This window comes from Austrofundulus limnaeus, unplaced genomic scaffold (assembly GCF_001266775.1).
Source record: "Austrofundulus limnaeus strain Quisiro unplaced genomic scaffold, Austrofundulus_limnaeus-1.0 Scaffold41, whole genome shotgun sequence".
NCBI classification, from domain to species: domain Eukaryota; kingdom Metazoa; phylum Chordata; class Actinopteri; order Cyprinodontiformes; family Rivulidae; genus Austrofundulus; species Austrofundulus limnaeus.
In genome coordinates this window covers 1,229,196-1,247,832 of record NW_013952443.1, presented here as the reverse complement: position 1 = coordinate 1,247,832, position 18,637 = coordinate 1,229,196, and the positions used below count along the sequence as shown (strand labels likewise).

General features: G+C 38.8%; 2 protein-coding genes across 4 annotated transcripts in view; one reads left to right on the top strand and one right to left on the bottom strand.

The window, feature by feature from the left end:
• axdnd1 (axonemal dynein light chain domain containing 1) overlaps window positions 1-11,665 on the top strand; it is a 16,682-nt gene extending 5,017 nt beyond the window's left edge. For both annotated transcript variants that reach the window (XM_014007304.1, XM_014007305.1), the window contains exons 5-25: window positions 986-1,071; window positions 1,157-1,213; window positions 1,359-1,458; window positions 2,540-2,661; window positions 2,762-2,902; window positions 3,245-3,349; window positions 3,625-3,745; window positions 5,448-5,549; window positions 5,622-5,788; window positions 5,903-5,972; window positions 6,360-6,594; window positions 6,686-6,899; window positions 7,517-7,610; window positions 8,402-8,592; window positions 8,734-8,824; window positions 8,942-9,082; window positions 9,377-9,457; window positions 11,004-11,105; window positions 11,190-11,281; window positions 11,399-11,536; window positions 11,624-11,665. In XM_014007304.1, the coding sequence (XP_013862758.1) occupies window positions 986-1,071; window positions 1,157-1,213; window positions 1,359-1,458; window positions 2,540-2,661; window positions 2,762-2,902; window positions 3,245-3,349; window positions 3,625-3,745; window positions 5,448-5,549; window positions 5,622-5,788; window positions 5,903-5,972; window positions 6,360-6,594; window positions 6,686-6,899; window positions 7,517-7,610; window positions 8,402-8,592; window positions 8,734-8,824; window positions 8,942-9,082; window positions 9,377-9,457; window positions 11,004-11,105; window positions 11,190-11,281; window positions 11,399-11,531 (2,445 nt within the window). In that variant the 3' untranslated portion in view covers window positions 11,532-11,536; window positions 11,624-11,665. The remainder of the gene's footprint in view (window positions 1-985; window positions 1,072-1,156; window positions 1,214-1,358; window positions 1,459-2,539; window positions 2,662-2,761; window positions 2,903-3,244; window positions 3,350-3,624; window positions 3,746-5,447; window positions 5,550-5,621; window positions 5,789-5,902; window positions 5,973-6,359; window positions 6,595-6,685; window positions 6,900-7,516; window positions 7,611-8,401; window positions 8,593-8,733; window positions 8,825-8,941; window positions 9,083-9,376; window positions 9,458-11,003; window positions 11,106-11,189; window positions 11,282-11,398; window positions 11,537-11,623) is intronic.
• Window positions 11,666-11,734: 69 nt separating this feature from the next.
• On the bottom strand, window positions 11,735-17,747 carry nphs2 (NPHS2 stomatin family member, podocin). 2 transcript variants are annotated; one of them, XM_014007306.1, is made up of 7 exons: window positions 17,359-17,747; window positions 17,081-17,184; window positions 16,630-16,702; window positions 15,617-15,699; window positions 15,276-15,535; window positions 13,376-13,454; window positions 11,735-12,104 (listed from the first exon to the last, which is right to left on the bottom strand). In XM_014007306.1, exons 1-7 carry the CDS (start codon window positions 17,663-17,665, stop codon window positions 11,892-11,894), a joined length of 1,119 nt encoding a protein of 372 aa, XP_013862760.1. In that variant the 5' UTR covers window positions 17,666-17,747; the 3' UTR covers window positions 11,735-11,891. The 2 variants fall into 2 exon arrangements, with proteins under 2 accessions (XP_013862760.1, XP_013862761.1); XM_014007307.1 differs by having other exon boundaries at window positions 11,735-12,101.
• Between the last annotated feature and the right edge of the window lie 890 nt (window positions 17,748-18,637).

Sequence of the window (18,637 nt, the reverse complement as noted above, 5' to 3'; positions counted from 1 at the left end):
TTATTATGTAAATTAAATTATGGCGTTTAAGTGCACTCATCAATGTAGACTGACAACTTCCTCTCAAAAAGAATAAATTATTTAATAAAGTATGCCCCTAAATCTTTACCTGGTTGTGCTGTATAAAGAAAAGGACATTCCATCCATCCATCCATCCATCCATCCATCCATCCATCAATGCATCATCATCCATCCATCCATCTATCAATGCATCATCCATCCATCCATCCATCCATCAATGCATCATCCATCCATCCATCCATCCATCTATCCATGCATGGATGGATGGATGGATGATGGATGCATCATCCATCCATCCATCCATCCATCTATCCATCCATCAGTTTTTGCCACTTATCTGTGGTCCGGTCACAGAGACAACAGGTCCAGGAGGAAAATGCAAACATCTCAATCAGCTCCAGCTCTCTCAATCTCCAGCTCCTCATGGTGGATTGCATGGAGGCCAAAAAGGATGCATAATCCTTCCTGTGAGTTCTGACTCCGCCCCCAGGCTCTCCTCCCAGTGCAATATGCCAAAAGAATCTCAGAATTCATCCTAAACAGCTGCCTGAACCACCGAGGAGAGGAGGAGCAGCATCTCTGCTCCAAGTTCCCCCTGGATGACGGAGCTCTTTGTCTTTTCATAATCAACACTCTGTAAGTAAGGACTGGAACATCAACAAGTGAATTGAAAGCTTTTCCTTTGGGTTTAGTTTTTTTCTTTGTCAGGGCAGATCAGAGCCATGCTCTCATTGCTGTGGACAGAGGCCCAATTTGTCGACCTATCCCTTCCCAAACTCCTCCTGTTGGGGCAGAGCCTTGACCCTGACCCAGAAGGGAAACATTTCACACAAACGTGGCCTCACACCTAAAGGGTGTGAGGATTCTGATTTAAATGTTGCTTTCCACCCCACCACCACCCCATGTTTTTTCCTGTCTAAAAGAATGAGCAAATTAATAACAAAGGTAATTTTTGTTTTTTTAGGACTCGATTGTGTCAAAAAATGTCATCCCAGAGGAATATCACATCCTAAACAACAAAGGCTTACGATGCCTGGAGTTCTACGAGGAGTGAGTCTGCTTTATGATGGTTCATTACCGCTKTCAAAGTGGAGCGAAGCTTCCTGTTAATGTTCGTGCTGTTTCTGTTCCACAGTGCATTCACAGTGCAGCTGAGGGATCAAGAGCAGAAGTTACGAGTCCTTCCATCACTGTGAGCAGAAAAAAAAGATCATTTATCTTTTCATTTTACCAAACTTTACTGAAGGAGGCAGCATGTGGGCTCAAAAGGGGGGCGGGGCTAAATGTTGGCAAGTAGTCCAGGCTGTGTGTTGATTGTGTGTATCTTCTGTGTCCAGGAGGCCCAGTGGCAGGCTGGAAGTKGTCCAGCTGATGAGGATGATGGATGACATGATGGAGAAGGCCGGAGTGGAYCAGCAGAGCGAAAAGCTGACTGAGGTTTTGTGCTGCAGCCGACACAAGTGCTGTGCTGCATTCGTGTCCAGAAAAACATATTTACTGACACAACTTGAATAAATAAATCCAGTTATGGCTGCTTACTGTCAGTAAATTTTATCTAGATTGTATTATGCAGACAGGATGTTCTGTTAGTGCAGGGCTCTGCAACCTTTACTATCAAAGAGCCATTTGTTAAACTTGTCTCACTAATAAAATGTGTGCGGAGCCGCAAAACAAGCTCCAACTGTGATTGTCAACTGGTGGTCCGTGGGCCACTTGAACTTTGTTGAAGGGGGGCCTTTCCGACAAGTAGGGGAGACATTTTTTTAGTTACAAACTTCATTCATTTCATAAAACAWAATTCTATGTACAATAAAAAAGAAAATACAAATACAATGAAATGAAAGGTGGCAGAGAGAAAAAAAACTTATTATATCTGCCCCTTTTTTCTCAAAAATAGATTCAAACTATAAGGATCTTCAGTTAACAAAACAAAACAAAACATTGTAACTTTCTAGAACAACTAAGYGAATGTCTTCATATTAAACAATTTCATATATTTTTAACAGTACAGTCATTATAAAACTAAAAAAAAATTATGAATTTTAACATTTATTTATTTTTTTTTACACTTCAGGAAAATTAAAAGACCATATTCATGTAAACAAGAAAAATATTGTACATAATTTAATACCAAATTTAACTGAACTGTGCATTTTTTTCTCTAATTCATATTATTATCTAGTCTTATCTTTAAAGGTAACCCTGATGGATGTGAGAGAAAGATCTTGCTTTAAAGCTAGAAGTTGGATTATTGAAGTGTTCAACAGGCTACTAGCGTGATCTAATCAAGATTTAACTCTTTATATTGTGGCATTGATCACATATTTGCAAACAAATTGACAGAAAACCTGCTAAGGTGTCTGTTTTAAGTGTAAAAGCCCCAAAATTAATATCGTGTTGGCTTTGGTCAAAGCTTCAAAGAGCCACATCTGGCCCCAGAGCCGCAGGTTGCAAACCTAGCTGTATTTATTTTGTGTAAAGTTGTGAGAGATTTCATTTTAGACAACTTGTTATTCAGGTTGAGGGTCTGCTTGAGCTGGTGAAAGTTGAGCAGAACATCTACGACGTTGTTTTCCATGAAGTGATCAGGCAGGTCACCGTGGGCTGCACTGAGAGAGGACAGCTTCTCGCCAAACTCAGGTGAGCAGCCGTCACAGAGCCCTGGATGTGTCGTGAGGCCAGCGAATAGCGATAGCACATTTTTTGTCTTTTGATTGACTTGGTGAGCCTTTTCTCCTAGACAGCGGTACCAGTCTCTGCTGGATCGAATCCCACGGCATCTGATGGTTTTGCACACCGAGGCAGTGGCACAGCGAGCTCTGGTCCGCCGCCTCACCGAGGAAATCTGCAGAATCAAAGCATCCATCCAGCAGCTGAGCGTGTGGGTAGATCAAACTGCTCAGACAGAAACTGATCACTGTCCTGCATGTTTGACTTGTTTTCTTGCTCCAACCCTCCTGATTCAGTGAATTACTTCTTCAAGTTCTGCAGAAGCCTGTTAATCACCCATTTATTCAAATCAGTTGTGTTGGAGCAGAGAAACCTCTGAAACATGCAGGATAGCGGCCCTCAAAGACCTGGACTGGACAGCCCTGATTTGATTGTTCTGGATTAATAAGTGATATTAAAAGCTTTAAATGTGAAATGTATCGATCATCACATATAAGAGGTGTGTTTCTCCCATCTTTATGTGCTTTTGCATGTGTGTGTCTCCTCTTCACAGGGAGMTTTCCAACGTCAGAGACCACGGTTCGTTTGTTTCTCAGCAGGTGGAGCACGCTCATCACAAACTGTCTGACGCCCTCAGAGAGACTCACAGCAACGCAGAGTCAGTCTGATTAAAGAAAGCAAGAAAGAAAAACTCTTCAGTTTTATGTGTTGTACAATTGATCAGATTTATAAAACTGATAAATATAAGTGAATGATTGGAAGCTTCAGTTCTATAGACTTCTGGTTAGGAGGATGATTAACGTAATATAGAATACAGCATTTTGATTTAGAGTTTTATGTGATTTGATGCGTTACGGATCAAAAATGTGTCCTTATGCTTCTCTGAAAAAGCCCAAAGTGTGATCTGTCCAATGATCAAAGTGTCTTTCTCAGTGTGGTTCAGGGTTACCACCAGCTGTATGAGCTGCACCGAGCTCGCCTAGAGGCTCAGCTGCTCCAGGTGACCGAGGAGCGAGACTTCTGGAGTCGGTTCACCAAACGCTTCGCTGCAAAGGTACAGGAGGCCAATGTGCAGTGGTGGGCACAGTTCCACTAAAGCACTAAGAGGGGAAATTATTTCCTGATTAGTGCTTTAGGGCTTTTGCTATTTTTTAAAAAATCATTAGTGGATTAGCACTTGCTAAATGTATGGGCTAAATTTACAATCACTAACTGAGGTCTTTAAAACATCTTAAGCCCCATGCCCCTGGTACCGGTGGCAAAACATTTTTTTTCCATTTTCTATTTCTTTTAACTTAAGATCTGTCAGTTCAACCTGGACATGTTTGGCATCAAAAGAAAGCTAAGAATCTTGGCTAAAAGCTCATGAAATTATTTTTACATTCACCAAACAGTTCAAACCACAAGCAGTTGAATCAGAAAGTAAACTGTACAAAATGGCCTCATAGCAAATCTGTAAAGGAAATATTTTTGACATTTATTTTTAAACCAAGTCAAAGTAGATGCCTAAATATGTTATAAAATGGATTAAAAGTTTTTTTTCACTTGGTTTTGAGTGAATATGATCTAACTGAAGTCAAATATAATTTCTCATTATTTTATATAATTTATATGGTGACAAATAAATGTTTGGATCATTTTTCAAAAGAACAAACATTCAATAACAAGTCTTTTAAGGCAGGTAAGAAAAAATAAATAACTTCTGGATGTAAAAACTTCAGATTTCTGAACATTTATTAATGGTACCATCATGGTCCATCTTGTGCAAAATGACAAAATGCAAAATTATTTCTTTACTAAAACCTCTGTAACTTTGTTGCAGTTCATTTTAGCAGCATGAATCTTTGCTCAGGTAATGTTCACAAGTGGATTTATGGTTTCCAAGAGTTTTTAGCCTACTTCATTGTGGTTTTAAATGGGTTACAAACTGTCTAATGAAAAAAATATTCAGGTGAGAGTGAAATAAAATTAAATTATGTTCCATCCTCAATATCTCTAAAACCACAGCAGCTGTTTTAATACTTACACTTCTGATGAAATCTCCCAAGTGTTAGCTTTATTTTGATAACAAGATTATTTACGGTAAGTAGAATTTGTAAATGCTGAGATACACTCAGTTACATTTCGGTAAAGTATTTTGAGCAAAGACTTCAAGAAAACCCCTTGGGGCTTAAGAGGTTAAAYGTTATTGATCAATATTGTTCACAGTTGATGGTGAAAGCTGTTWTACATTTTGTTCATATGTGTCTCACTTATCTACAAGGTCACATGTGTCAAACTCAAGGCCCAYGGRCCAAATGTGGCCTGCRGGTGACTCCCATTTGGGCCCATCAAGGGTACTAAGTGTTCTGCACACAGTAAACATTGTCTCATGTTGACTGAAGAATGTTTCATGTATCAACTGGATTATTTTAGTGCTTTAGAATTAGCTTTCGCTAAACTTTTCAGTGCATTARTTTTTTAGAATTAGGGGACCTAAATATTTGAGTTAGTGCTTTAGGGTTAGTGCAACTAAYATTTAGATTAGTGCTTCCCATCACTGCCAATATGTCATTCTATTATTTTTCTTCTTTTCTTCCTGTGCCCTCACACACACTGTAACGTGTTTTTATAATGAAAAGCAAAGTGACTGCTATTAATACGGGTTTGAACCTGAAGGGTTAGATGTCTTAGGGTAGGATTTGTTCTCAACGCAGCTCAGTTAAAACAATATTTGTTGCAGTTTGTGTAGAAGAGTTCAGCTTTTCTTCTTCCAGATGATCAGTGTGAAGAAGCTGCATTTGGTCGGTCAGCTGCACGTCAGCGAGGTCAGCTGGTTCCAAACCTCAAAGCACTGCCTCGGCTACGTCTTCTCAAAGGTAAAAAGCCTCGTTTCTATTTAATAATTCACTTAGTCAGTATCTGATTGCTCCAATGCCCTCCTGCTGCAGGATACAGAAGACATTCATTTCCTCCTGGAGTTAATCGACTGCTGGAAGGAGCAGCTGATTGCCCTCGTGTCCCGGCTGAAGGAGATCGAGGACGCTCTGTGTTCTCAGATCATTGCCACGCAGCAAGGCATCGCCAACTGGTTTTCTATCCTCAACCAGGAGAATAAGTAAGAAAAGCTAAACAATGAGATAAAGAAAACAGACTTTTATAATACACCACCTTCATTGAGTCTTATAACAAATAATGTGTCTTTCTAATTGTTTTTTGTTTGTTTTACAAGCTCTCCTGAACCTAAATATGACAAAACATCAATTGAAAGTATTCATTCTGATCTGAAGGAGTGGTCAAATGTAAGATTTAACATTTACTTTGTGTCTTTTTTTTTTTTGTCTTGAATGTTTTTCGTCTACATTTAAATCCAGCTGAAGTTCCCTTCTTCACAGAATATCTACCGTACATCATCATATATTTAATTTGCCACATGCCTGAGATGATTTTGATCAGATCTGTCACTTTCATCTGCATCATCTCTTATTATAGTCACATCACATGCCAAGTCTAATTTGTCTGTTTATAACCTGTCTCACCACTCCTGTTAAAAATCACATTTTATCAGAAACATGAAAAGCTTCATGCCTAAATTTAATCTAAACTGAAAGGATGTGATCAAAATGATCAGGAAGCGGCCGAGAATCAGCAAAGGTTTGATGTTGTTCTGCCCTGTTTTGTTTCTGCAGATGTTGAGCATCCAGTATGAGGAATACCAGGGTGAAAAACAGCATTTTTGTCAGCAGAAACTACGTGAACTTGACCAAGTCTCAGAAAAATGCCAGCTCGTGAGCCTTCAGCTCATTGACAGACACCCTGCTCCTGACTGCGGGGCCCCCGATGGTCGACGCGGCTTATGGGAGCTGGACAGGCTCGTGTCCGAGCTCCACAAGCAACTCGATGTCCAAGTCAGCGGGGAGAGTGGTGAGAGCAGACGGTCACCGCACACTTCCTGACGCAAATTCTTTAGATCCAGACAAACCCGAAGCTCTGAAATTAAACTGTGCTCTTTCAGGGGTCCACAGAACCATCCTGTCTCTGGTTGAGACAATAGAGTCCTGGGTTTCCAAATGTGCTGCTGTGATTGGCCTGAATGGCATCATGTCTCCTTCTGATTGGCTTCAGTTGGAAGAGAGGATGTGTGAATGGCTCAGTTTGGCTGCAGAAGTGTTATTGCACTTTKCTGTCGGCCAGAAAGGGAAGAAAGACAAGAGCAAACCTGACCGGCTGTAAGTGTGTTGTTGTTAGTGGTGTTATTATTATAATTAGGACAAATCATGCAAAATCCACTGGTTTTTTTTTTGTATTTTTTGTTTGTTTGTTTGTTTGTTTGTTTTGTTTTGTTTTGGATCCTTGGTCTAGGAGTGCAGAAAATTTGAATTTAGTTTCTCCCGGTGCTGCGTAGATACTTGTTTGGGTCAAATTTTTCCTCTATCAAACTGGAATGGACCGGTCTGGAAGGTGAAGGGGGGCGGAGTGTGAAGTTTCTCATTTGGATCTAAAGAGACAGCCTCAAAACGAGCTGCTTTGAGAAAAAATGGTGAAAGAGGGGTTTGTGGAGTTACAATAAGGAGGAATTCAGACCAAAGCATTGCAGTTGCACTTTATATAGAATCCAACTGAATGATTTAAATGAGATAAAGAAGGATTTAAAAGCAGGATACATCTAATTTAAGGTGTAACCTAATGTTTTTAAGTAACACATTTTATTTAAAGATTTATCAGGATTTCAAATTCCTCATTAGTTAGCTTTGTCATCATAGTTTATATGTGTTTATGATATGACAATTCACACAAAGAAATTAGTCAATAAATAAAATAATTAAACTGTTTGTTCACGATGCAGCGAACAAACAAAACAAGTGTTCGATGACGTTCAGAAGTTCACAAACAGCCTGTCCAACTTCACTGAGCTGGAGAACCAGAAACTACGAGAAGAAGTAAGTTTTATTTGTAATCTTCTCCCCATTGAAGTATTTTCGTCATTGTACAAAAATGCGTGCACAAAAAGAAAAGATCAAACAAACACCAGAGGACATCGTACACATCGCTGTACCAAACTAAACAATCAGATTTTGTATGGAAATAATTTATGGACTGCCAAGTTGAGTAAAAAAATATTATTCACTTTTAATGAAAAAAAATATTTTCTCCACGTATTACATTATTTGTCCCAAAATATCTTTCATTAGAGCCAAGTGGTCGTGGGCGAAGTCTGTTTCTAACTCAGTACAATCAGTCTCTGTGTCGTTAAAGTCATAAAACAGATCATTCTGTCCTTTTGTACAGCAACTGGCCTCACACCAGAGTCAAAATTAGGTTTTTTGGAATCAGTTTGAAAAATAATGTTGTGTTATGTAATAATATGTAATAACCTAATAATGGATTATATACATAATAATATGAACTAGTGAGGCCGATCCCAGTGTGCACCATTCACAGGAAGGATCACCAGAGGGAAATATCTTTGTCAATATCAGTTTAGATAAATGCAGTCTGAACTGCAAGGACCATATCTAATACATACAGAAATGGGAGGAGAAGTAAGTTTTAATCATTTTTCAGTTCCAAAACTTTAGAATTGTTTCAGGAACACTGGCCCAAATATGAGATGCATAAATGTGTTTTCTGAGCCTTGATATGAGGCATGTCTGTGGTTGTTGCGGAATGAAAAATTGAGTTTATTGAAATACTTTGTAAAGTTTTGTCAAGTTTTATTGTCTCCTCTCAGGTCAGATCTGTTCACATGGCTCAGACTCGCTGGATGTTGGATCTGTTGCTGCTCCTGATTCCTGATCACAGCGAGGAGCAGAACTGCGTTCAGGAACCTGACGACAAAATGAATATGTCACTGCAGACTCTGAACGAAGAAGCCAAAAGGCTGTCTGAGAAACTGGTCTCTTTATCCACCTACATAACCAGGTGCTCTTCTGTAGCTGAACACTTGTTACAGCTGTGTGCATAAAGCTTGTTTTAATTCTTTATATTATTTTATACTGGTCCAGATACTGGATCCTGTTCTCCAGAATGTGCTTCTTAGAAAATATTTGATTTGGACTTTAGGTCATGCAACTTGATCCTGGAGGAGAAGATGATCGTGGATCCGAATGAAGCTGAGCTTGAAAGTGAGATGAACGCGTGCAAAAAGCTGCAGGTGAAATTGTTCAACTCAAGTTCATCCCAGTTGTTTATTTTGGTCCTAGTTTATTAGATTTCTAGCTCTGGAGTGCTGGACAATGATGGGCATTCACAGCTTTAGTTGTGTTCACAGAGGGAGTCCGTTAATTGGGTGGAGACTTGTAAAATCCTGCTCACAGGAGTTCATGGAGGGGCAGGGAATCAGCCCGTCAGTCAGCCCGAGCCATCTCCTCTTCTCATCGCTGCTGGTTCAGCTGACAGCATGGAGATTCAGGTCAGGATTCATCTCAAACTAAACTGTTAATCTGAATGTTAATCAAGCTACGACTGGAGATAAGTGTGCTCACGGCTGAACGTTACATCAGCTTGTCAGCGTAGAAGAGAAAACCAGAGGAGAAACAAAGCTGTTGTTTTGCCCTTTAAACTGACATCAGATAGTTCATGATAACAAATCTTTACAAGTATTGTTGAAATACTGATATTATGAGAGAATCATAATGTAGTTTTAGGATTAAAAAAATCTAAATGTTGGGTTTGTGTGTGTTTAATGTGTGTGTGTATTTTACAGATCAGTGATGAGGCTTCAGTGGAGCTAACGCCACATGATGTCAGAGATGTCACAGATGAATCTGAGGCAGACCCAGTGGAGGTAAACTATGTGGAAAACTGAAACGTCTTCAGAAAAATGGGAAACTTTCTCTTTTTTTAAGTAAAGTGTGTTTAAAATTGAATCTAAACATGACAGATTATAGAGCTTTGTGTGACAAAAGGGATGACGTTTATTTTGTTGAATATTGAGAGTTTAAAAAGGACATATCACGCAAAATCCTTTTTTTTCAGCTGTTGAATACATCTTGTTGCGTACGTGGTCTTTAGGAGTGCAGAAAAGTTTCATTTAGTCTCTCCTGGTGCTACAAAGTAGGGTTGGGTATAATCGTATCGTGTGCAATTAATCGTCAGAAAAATATTAATCGATTATTTTTTGGCACTTGATGATTAATATGATTAACGCCACCAGGCGGACTGACTGGAGAAATCTCCAGTCAGTCCGCCTGGTGGCGTTAGTCAGTCTGCTTGATGCTCCTCTCTGCTTCAAATACGATGAACATTATAAAAAAAAGTAATGTCATTTATTTATCTATCAACATAGTTTAAAATTTGATATATAGCGTGAAGTAGGGCTGCTCGATTATTGCAAAAATTAATCACAATTTTTTGATTGAAATTGGGATCTAGATTTTTTAACAAAATTGTTAATTCACTTTGATAACATGAATTAAATGAACATAAACTATGGCTGTTAAATAATGTTTCCCTCAGGATTTCAAATATTTTAGAAAAAAATTAGACAAAGTGAAACTTTGGTTGTGGAAGGGCCTGCAGCATTGTGCTGGCTGTGGCACTGGATTCACAACACAAAACAGCGTAAGCGTAAACTGCGAACTTTGATCATTATTTTTTATGATAGTTGAAAACCCAAATCGTCATCAAGATCAAAATCCGATTAATCGCCCAGCCCTAGCGTGAAGTCTGTAATTTTGACACAATTTGGAACAGATTTTTATGAAGAGCAAATCTTTCCCACTAAATTGATCATGTGACCAGGACATAAAGGTGTCCAGGGACTCCAGGAGATTAATTGTCATATTAATTGTTATCGACTAAATACCACAATTAATCGTGATTATTATTATTATTATTTTTTTTTTTTTGCCAAAATTGCCCGACCCTACTACAAAGATATCTTTATATTCTGTTTGGATCATATTTTTCGGTGTGTGTGAAACACTAAATACCACAATTAATCGTGATTATTATTATTATTTTTTTTTTTTTTTGCCAAAATTGCCCGACCCTACTACAAAGATATCTTTATATTCTGTTTGGATCATATTTTTCGGTGTGTGTGAAACACCTTGTTTGGATTTAAGGAGACAGCGTTAAAACGAGTTGATCTGAGACACACCTCAGAAAAGTGGTGAAAGAGTGGCTTGTGGAGTTACAATAAGGAGGAATTCAGACCAAAACTTTACAGTCCCACTTTATATAGACCCCGACTGAATGATTTAAATATGGAAAAAGCAAGATTTAAAAGCAGGATATGTCTAATTTAACTCATCAGAATGTTAGTAAAAAAGTCATAGAGTTACCTTGTCAGACTGAAGCTAAATGAAGTTTTCGTTGCTGTCCTGCAGGGGGCGCTAACAGTTTGTGAGAAGCCGGTGGTGAAGCAGATCTGCTTTGATCAAAGCATCGCTCAGAAAAGGCTGGGGGAGAGTCGTGTCCATCTGACCGGGGTCAGGCAGCTTAAATCATACATTACTCACATGTTAGTGGTGAAACTGGAATTATACCTTAATTTGTTTGTTTGTTTGTTTCAGACTAGCGAGTTGGTTCTGTCTCCAGCAACAGAAGAAGACCAGAGAGCTTTGAGTGATCTGAGCATAGCAGCAATGCTGCAACAAGAGCTGATGTGAGTTTGCTCTCTTAATGCATTTTTCTGTTTTTTTTTTTCATATTACTAAATATCCTTTTATTAAAACTCAAAATTTTAAACGTCACCTCGTTCGAATCTCTAAACGTTGCTCAGTGATTTGGAGCTGCGAGCAAAGACTGCCGAGCAGCGAGCCCTGAGAGCTGAGGAGGCCCTGCAGGCAGCAATGGACAAGATTCAGGACCTGGAGAGAACTGCAAAGTGGACCAAGTCCCCAGCCTCAAACTAATGAAGGTAAAGGCTAAATATCTACTCGATATGTAAAATAAGAAGATGGTGGTGCAGTCTTAAATGTTATACATGTCTCTCTTTGTGTTTCAGAGACTGATAGAACGACACCTCTGTCCCCAGCTCCTCCAGAATCAAACCACAGATGAAACCGAACCAGCAAGCAGAACCAAAAAGACCGAGGATCAATCATCTGACATCAAATGTTGTGATGATATATTTATTTTTAGGACTTTTTTTTCTTGCATTTGGTCAGAGGAAACATCTCGTGTTTACCAGCCAACAGATGTTTTAACTTGTAATAAAATCACTGCTGATTCATCTCAAATATTCTACAGTAAAAAAAAAAAAAAAAAAAAAATCACATCATCTGTGAGTCTGTTCCCGGCTCCGCGGCCGTCTTCTCTTCTTCTTCAGCAGGAGGAGGAGGAGGTGGTGGTGGGAGGGATGAAGCGTCAGAGTTCATGCTGAGGAGATCTGGAGGCAGAGGAAAGACCAGCGCAGGGTGCAGATAACGCAGGGAGTTCCTGAAGCCGTCCCAGGCAGCGATCTCACTTTCAGACGCTTTGACCTGCTTTAAGAAAGAGAAACACTGAAGTGTGTCAACACATGTCAACCTCCTCGGATGTTTATCTTGACCAATCAGAGATCTGTCATTTTCAGAAAAAATCTGTGATAATCTCACACAGTACTGTGAGATTGCCCAATGCTGACATGTACGCATCTGTGCAAATACGACACTTAACAAACAATATAATGTTAGTTAAGTTAGTCAGTGTAGTTAAAGGGGTAGCTGTGGTGGAGTGGTTAGGGAGTCGTCCCATAACTGGTAGGTCGCCAGTTCAGTGGCCAGTGGGTGAATGACTGTTTGTGTAAAGTGCTTTGGGTCCCCATGGGGCTTGATAAAGCGCTGTATAAGTTCAGTCCATTTAACATTTAAATATCTGATCAAATCTAGGATGCAAAAATGTAGGGTTGTCCCGATTAGAGCGGTCCGATATTAGCCAAAAAAAAAAGAATATCGAATTATACTGGCCTGCATCTAAAATCACTGATACAAGCAGTTCATCGTAGTCCTCTCAGGATTTCTATCCAGCAGCGTTTGTATCCGGCATAAATAACAAAGTGACCTTGAAAAGTTCTTTTACACTTTAAAAGTATTTTGAGGGTTTATTTATTTATTTATTTATTTATTGAGGTAATTTGTCAGCGTCTTCTATTTTAGTATTTATTTATTGCATTTAATTGTACAATATTCTTAATGTTTAAGTTAGAAAATAATGCAACCCTTTGTCTATCCATCCATTTTCTACCACTTATCCGGGGTCGGGTCGTGGGGCAGCAGCCTAAGCAGAGAGACCCAGACTCCCCTCTCCCCAGCCACTTGGGCCAGCTCGTCCGGAGGAATCCCAAGGTGTTCCCAGGCCAGCCGAGAAACATAGTCCCTCCAACGTGTCCTGGGTCTTCCTCTGGGTCTCCTCCCAGTGGGACGTGCCCAGAACACCTCACCAGGGAGGCGTCCAGGAGGCATCCTAACCAGATGAACCACCTCAACTGGCTCCTTTTATTATAATCTAATGGGTTACCCATTGGATTATAATAAATGGGATCAGTCTTTCTCATACCTATTGTTGTTGACTGTTGTTTACTGTTTGACATGATCAAAGACTTTTTAAGATTGCACACTACAATAAAAAAATGAAATGAAATTCGTTCTGATATTGTATTGGGTCAATCAGTATTGGTCAATAATCAAGACAGCTATATCGATATCGTATCGGGACACTCCTACAAAAAAAGCAATCAAATAGAAACGAGCGGTGAACAGAGTTAATGATGACTTACTCTGAGCTGCTGTTGTCTCTTGGCCTCGGCCTCTGCGGTCAGACTCTGCTGCAGCTCCGCAGGAAAACTGAGCTCATCTCTGACAGAAAATCAAAAACATGTTCAACTGAAACCATAGAGTTAAACACTAGAGTGAGCCCAGCCTATCCTGTCCACTGTTAACATCTGTGACATCATGGAGGAGTGAGAACGATGACCAAGCTTAGCAGCTATTAAATTAGTAGAGTTGTAAAGTAATGAAGTTGAAATACTTTGTTACTGTACTTGAGTAGAATTTATGGGTATCTGTACTTTACTTGAGTAATTATTTTTCAGCCTACTTTTACTTCTAATTCTTACATTTTCACACAATTATCTGTACTTTCTCATGGTTCATGCAGGGTCTTAAAAAGTCAAAAAAAAGTCTAAAATTTGCAAATCTAAATTTTAGACCTAAAAAAGTCTTAAAAACAAGGCGATTTTCATCCAAGGTCTTAAATTTTATTTTGCCAAGTCTTAATTTTTTTACTTTCTATCATTCCTGAGAAGCGTTGGCTGCATAAATAGAGTAAAGCACAGTAATCAGAGGTTGATGTGGTCTGTCTTTATGAAGTGCTACATTTGCTACCAGTCTTTTTACGTGTTAAACTACAAATACTGTGATAACTGCAGGCAAATATGGCACAGTTTACTTCCATGTTTTCGACCTCTTTGCTGCTACAACCTCCAGCATACGGCGGCTTGTTCACATGTCCAAAAATCAAATAAGTTCAGTCTTTTCTGCCCTCGGCTGGAAGCGTACATCAGTTGATATGAAGGTCTCATAGATATGAGTTTCTTTAAAATAGTTAAGTGTTCTTGTAATAAAATTAATTATTCTTTAATACCTAAGTTGAAAGCAATAAAAGGTTTTTACGTTAAAATTTCTGGGACTATTTGAATGTTTTGTTAATGTGTCAGTTTGGTCTTAAAGGTCATTCCTAATGGTCTTAAAAGGTTTTAAATTTAACTTACTGAAACCTGCATGAACCCTGCATTCTACTCCTTACATTTTTTAAAAAAGCAAAAAGTAGAAAGTCATTACTTTTATTTCATTTTTGCTTGTTTTYGTTCCAGCTTGTTATTGTAAAAAATAAATACTCCATATAAATGGTCCCTCCTAGATAGAGTGAATTTAACTGCGCTTGAATGAGAAGTATAAATATATAAAATTCTGATACTGTATTAGTTTGTACACAAACAAATCATGTCACCCTCCAGCAGGACATAATCATTAAAATAAAAGGAAGTGAATACTTAAGAAGTATTTGTATTTCATGAATTATATCATTGCATTTGGCCACAGCCATCGGATAGACTTTTTATTTTAGAGAAAAGGTTTGGTCACCTTTGATAAATGTTTGTAAACTGAAACAGACTAGTGCATCCTAAATTTAACAAATTAATTATTTTAATACGACAGTYATTTCTGCATTTTTTGGGAGGTCACCTCCTAATAAATGTCATTACAGAAAATCTAACTGCTCATTTAAATCAATACTTCTACTTTAATACTTAAGTACAAAAAATATCAGATACTTTAAGATTTTTACTCAAGTAATATTCCTAAAGGAGACTTTAACCTTTACCAAAGTATCTTTTTTGGTAAGATACTTGTACTTTTACTCAAGTGTCACTTTGTGGTACTTTATACAACACTGATTAACAGCAATTGGATCTGACACATTATTGCTAATCTTAAAAAAAATCCCTGTGGAGAAAGTAAGAAACAATCCTATTTATGAAACTTGTAGATTGTAATCATTGGATTTACATCTACAACCACAAAAATGACTACAACGATGTTTAATATGATTTATGTTGAGCTTAGATTTAAGGCTACAACAAAGTGATGTGAAAGATTTCTAGTTTTCTGGCTTACATGTCTGCTCTCTCCACCCTGACGCCCCAGCGGCAGGTGACAGAGTCGACAGCAGTTTGGATCTGCTCCCCGACCCGCCGCCTGTGCAGCAGGAYGTGGCTGAAAGTGTGTTGGGCCAGAACGTCCCTGATGGCCGCCTGAAGCAGACTCTGCAGCACCGAGGTCAGGGTGGACAGAGCGGCGCTGCACAGAGCCACGTTCTCTATCTGGTAATAACACACCGCGCTCAGCTCAGGCCTGGCCAGGTCCTTCGTCACCACCTACACAGAAAAAAAAAGTTCAAACATCAGTCAAACAGAGTCAGATATGATTGTTTGTAGGCTTAATGTGTGTTTTCGTACCACGTGAAGAGGAACCTTCAACGTCCTGAGCCGGATGTCAACTTTGTGRCACACGTCAAGCAGAGGGAGGTAGAAAAGGAGGCCTTGAAGGAGAATAAGAAACCTTTCTCAGAAATAATTAAGGGATGTTTATAAGGTGCAACTCAGCCTTATTGTCTTCCTACTGATCTCTGGAAGCGGTGAAACAAAAATYCAACTTGCCAAGCCAGAAAATGAAATAAAATCTACAAAACAAAAGGGTTCAAAGCAGAAACTCCAATCTTAGAGGATGATGTTAAAAAACAAACACATTCTTGAAATTACAAGATGAGAAATTTGAAGAAAGGTGGAACTTTTGTAAATCATGCATTTAAAAGATTTACCTAAATCACTTGTTGATTGGTGTGTAATGATGGTCATATGAATATTAAATGATCTCCGGTCATTTCTGTTTAAGTTCAACTTTAAAGGGGGGGTATGCAATATTAATATTTTTTAGCTTTTTATCATGTTATAATGTCATTCCTTCATCAAAAACATGCCCAGAGTGTTGCTTTGACTCATTCGTGCATGTTTGAGAAATCCTTAAATCTCCTGTAGCCATGTGGGGCTGCCAATACGCTTACCGGTACAAAGCTCCGCCTATTTACACAAAGCTCCTCCCAGGAGCTCAGTCCTCAGCCGAGCTCCCGCCCCACAGAGCACCCCTTCCCCGAAGCATTGTTGTGATGACATGCTGAAGTGGGAGTGTCAGAAACGGTAGGAGGTTCTTAAAGAAATAGGGTCCAATTTCAAAGCGTTAGACTATGATGCAAAAATAATTTTGTTTGTTTGTTTTTTGATACATGCAGCATTTTTATAACAAAYGAAGGTAACAGTTACTTGATTGTGGTCTAGAATTGAAGGATGTGCCTGGAGATTACATAACCCTCTTTAATATGCACTAAAATTTCTCAACCCTTTATAGCCTCATGTTTCATTGGTTCTGTGTGAATTTTCATTATTAACAGAGATTATCTTATTATTGTGCTGACCTGGTCCTTTGGGTTTTCCCTGCAGCAGATGACCCAGTCTGAAGATCACAGCTCTCTCGTGCTCCCTGATGACCTTTAATTAAAATGACATCTTTCAGCTGAGCAATGAACAAAACTAAATTGGCCACCAAATTTTAACCTTTTTGTCCCAAATATGTCTCTTTTTTTTTAGAAAATATTTTAACAAAGAATACAATTTAAAGTTTATTTTATATGGAAATGATTATGAAGTTACTGCAAAGTTCAAATCAGATTTAAACTGAGGCATCTAAAGATTACTTTCACAGATGCATTCAACTAATTTCAGTAAACTATTGCTTTAATAAAGGCATTTGTTAGTGATAGACATCCTTAAACAAGCACACCATGATGTGTCCATTTTAACAATTAATCCACAGATTTTTTTTTTCTCGAAGCAAATTGTTAGGTAGTGTTTGATGTTATTTCATACTTTGACACAGAACCAGATGGTAAAAGGAAGGAAGAGGAGAACTAGTGTCAGGACGAACACCATCAGCAGCCATTCGAACACTCCCAGATTCTTCTGCTTCAAACCTGCAGACATATAAACTGATCAATAAAGAAACATAAAGTTCAACAACAGCTTGAATTAATCTTACTGAAAAACCACTTCACAACAAATTTACTGGTTTATAACAGAATTCATATAAGATGTAATAAAAACACTGAAATAAGACTAAATTAAATAAAAAAAGATCTTTAACCCACCATCCTCCTGCCCTGCTGCTTCCAAGACTCCCAGACTTTCCTCTTTCACCTCCTCATCTCTAACGTGATCTATGTCCACCACAGTAGATTTCAGCCGAACCTCCTCTTCCTCCCCCTCCATCTTCTCCTGGTTTGTCTCCAGCTTCTCCCTCTGCAGCTTCTTCTTCTTGGCTGATGGAGCTTCGGGGCGTCCACCTGGCCCCGGAGACTTTTGGCGTTGAGTTTTTGGAGGCACCGGGGTTCCCCTCTCTTTACGGGGCACCGCCCTCGGTCTGTGGTTTGACTGGACGTCTGAGGGCCTCTCCATGTCAACTAAGAGATAATTGCTGAATTATCTCGTTTAGTTAGGAAGCGGCAGGAAGCTGCTTCTCCTGTGGTTCTATAGTTCTAGTCCGGGGGTGTTGATTCCTGTGGAAAAGCTCAGATCTGTGGGAGTAAACTAGGAGGGCCACCTGTCAACCTTCCAGATTCAAATGAGCTTCTCTGTCATAATATCTTGTTTTCTTTGAGAGAAACAAAAAGGAAATATTTAAGACAAAACATCAGTGCACTGGTGCAAAAAGTTTCTTTTTCATACAGAAACTATTGTTTCAAAAACACTGATTTTGTTGTTTTTGTCAAACCTTTTTTTATTTTTTAAATGTCAGCATACATCAGTATTAGCACTTGTAAGAAACATTGCATGCTTTTAGGGTGTTGTAGTTCTTTTGTGTGTTTTGTCCAAATGTGAGAGGTGATAAAAAAGGTTAACGTGTGGAAATAATTGTGCAGCAGCTCAGGGAGTCACCGTGTGTCCTCACTGGGAATGTGCAAACTCAGGCTGATCGGAGGTTTGACACGAGACATTCAATACACTCCTTAGTGCATYTTTAATTAAAGGGAATGTTTGTTCTGTAGAGGATATTCACTGGTTGTATAGTGAAGAGAGAAAGAAGGGAAATGAAGCTAAGCAGTTTTAGTTAAAAGTTTAATGTTAAGAACAAATTACTGTATTATCTTTTATTTTGTAAACTTAAAACAAATGGTTACACAAGTTAATTACCCTGCAAGTAAATGCTGCTCAAAGGCCTTGGTAAGCTTTTAAACTTGGCTATTATTATTTGAAAGAACATTAGTTATTATAATAATTTATTCATGAACATAGGGTGGCAAAATAGTTTGTCATTCACAGCCGGTTGTGTAGGGCAAAAACTAAAAGGAGAAATCTGTCAAAGAAATATAAACAAATCAGTTCATGCTGTTGTGTGTGTGTGTGTGTGTGTGTGTGTGTGTGTGTGTG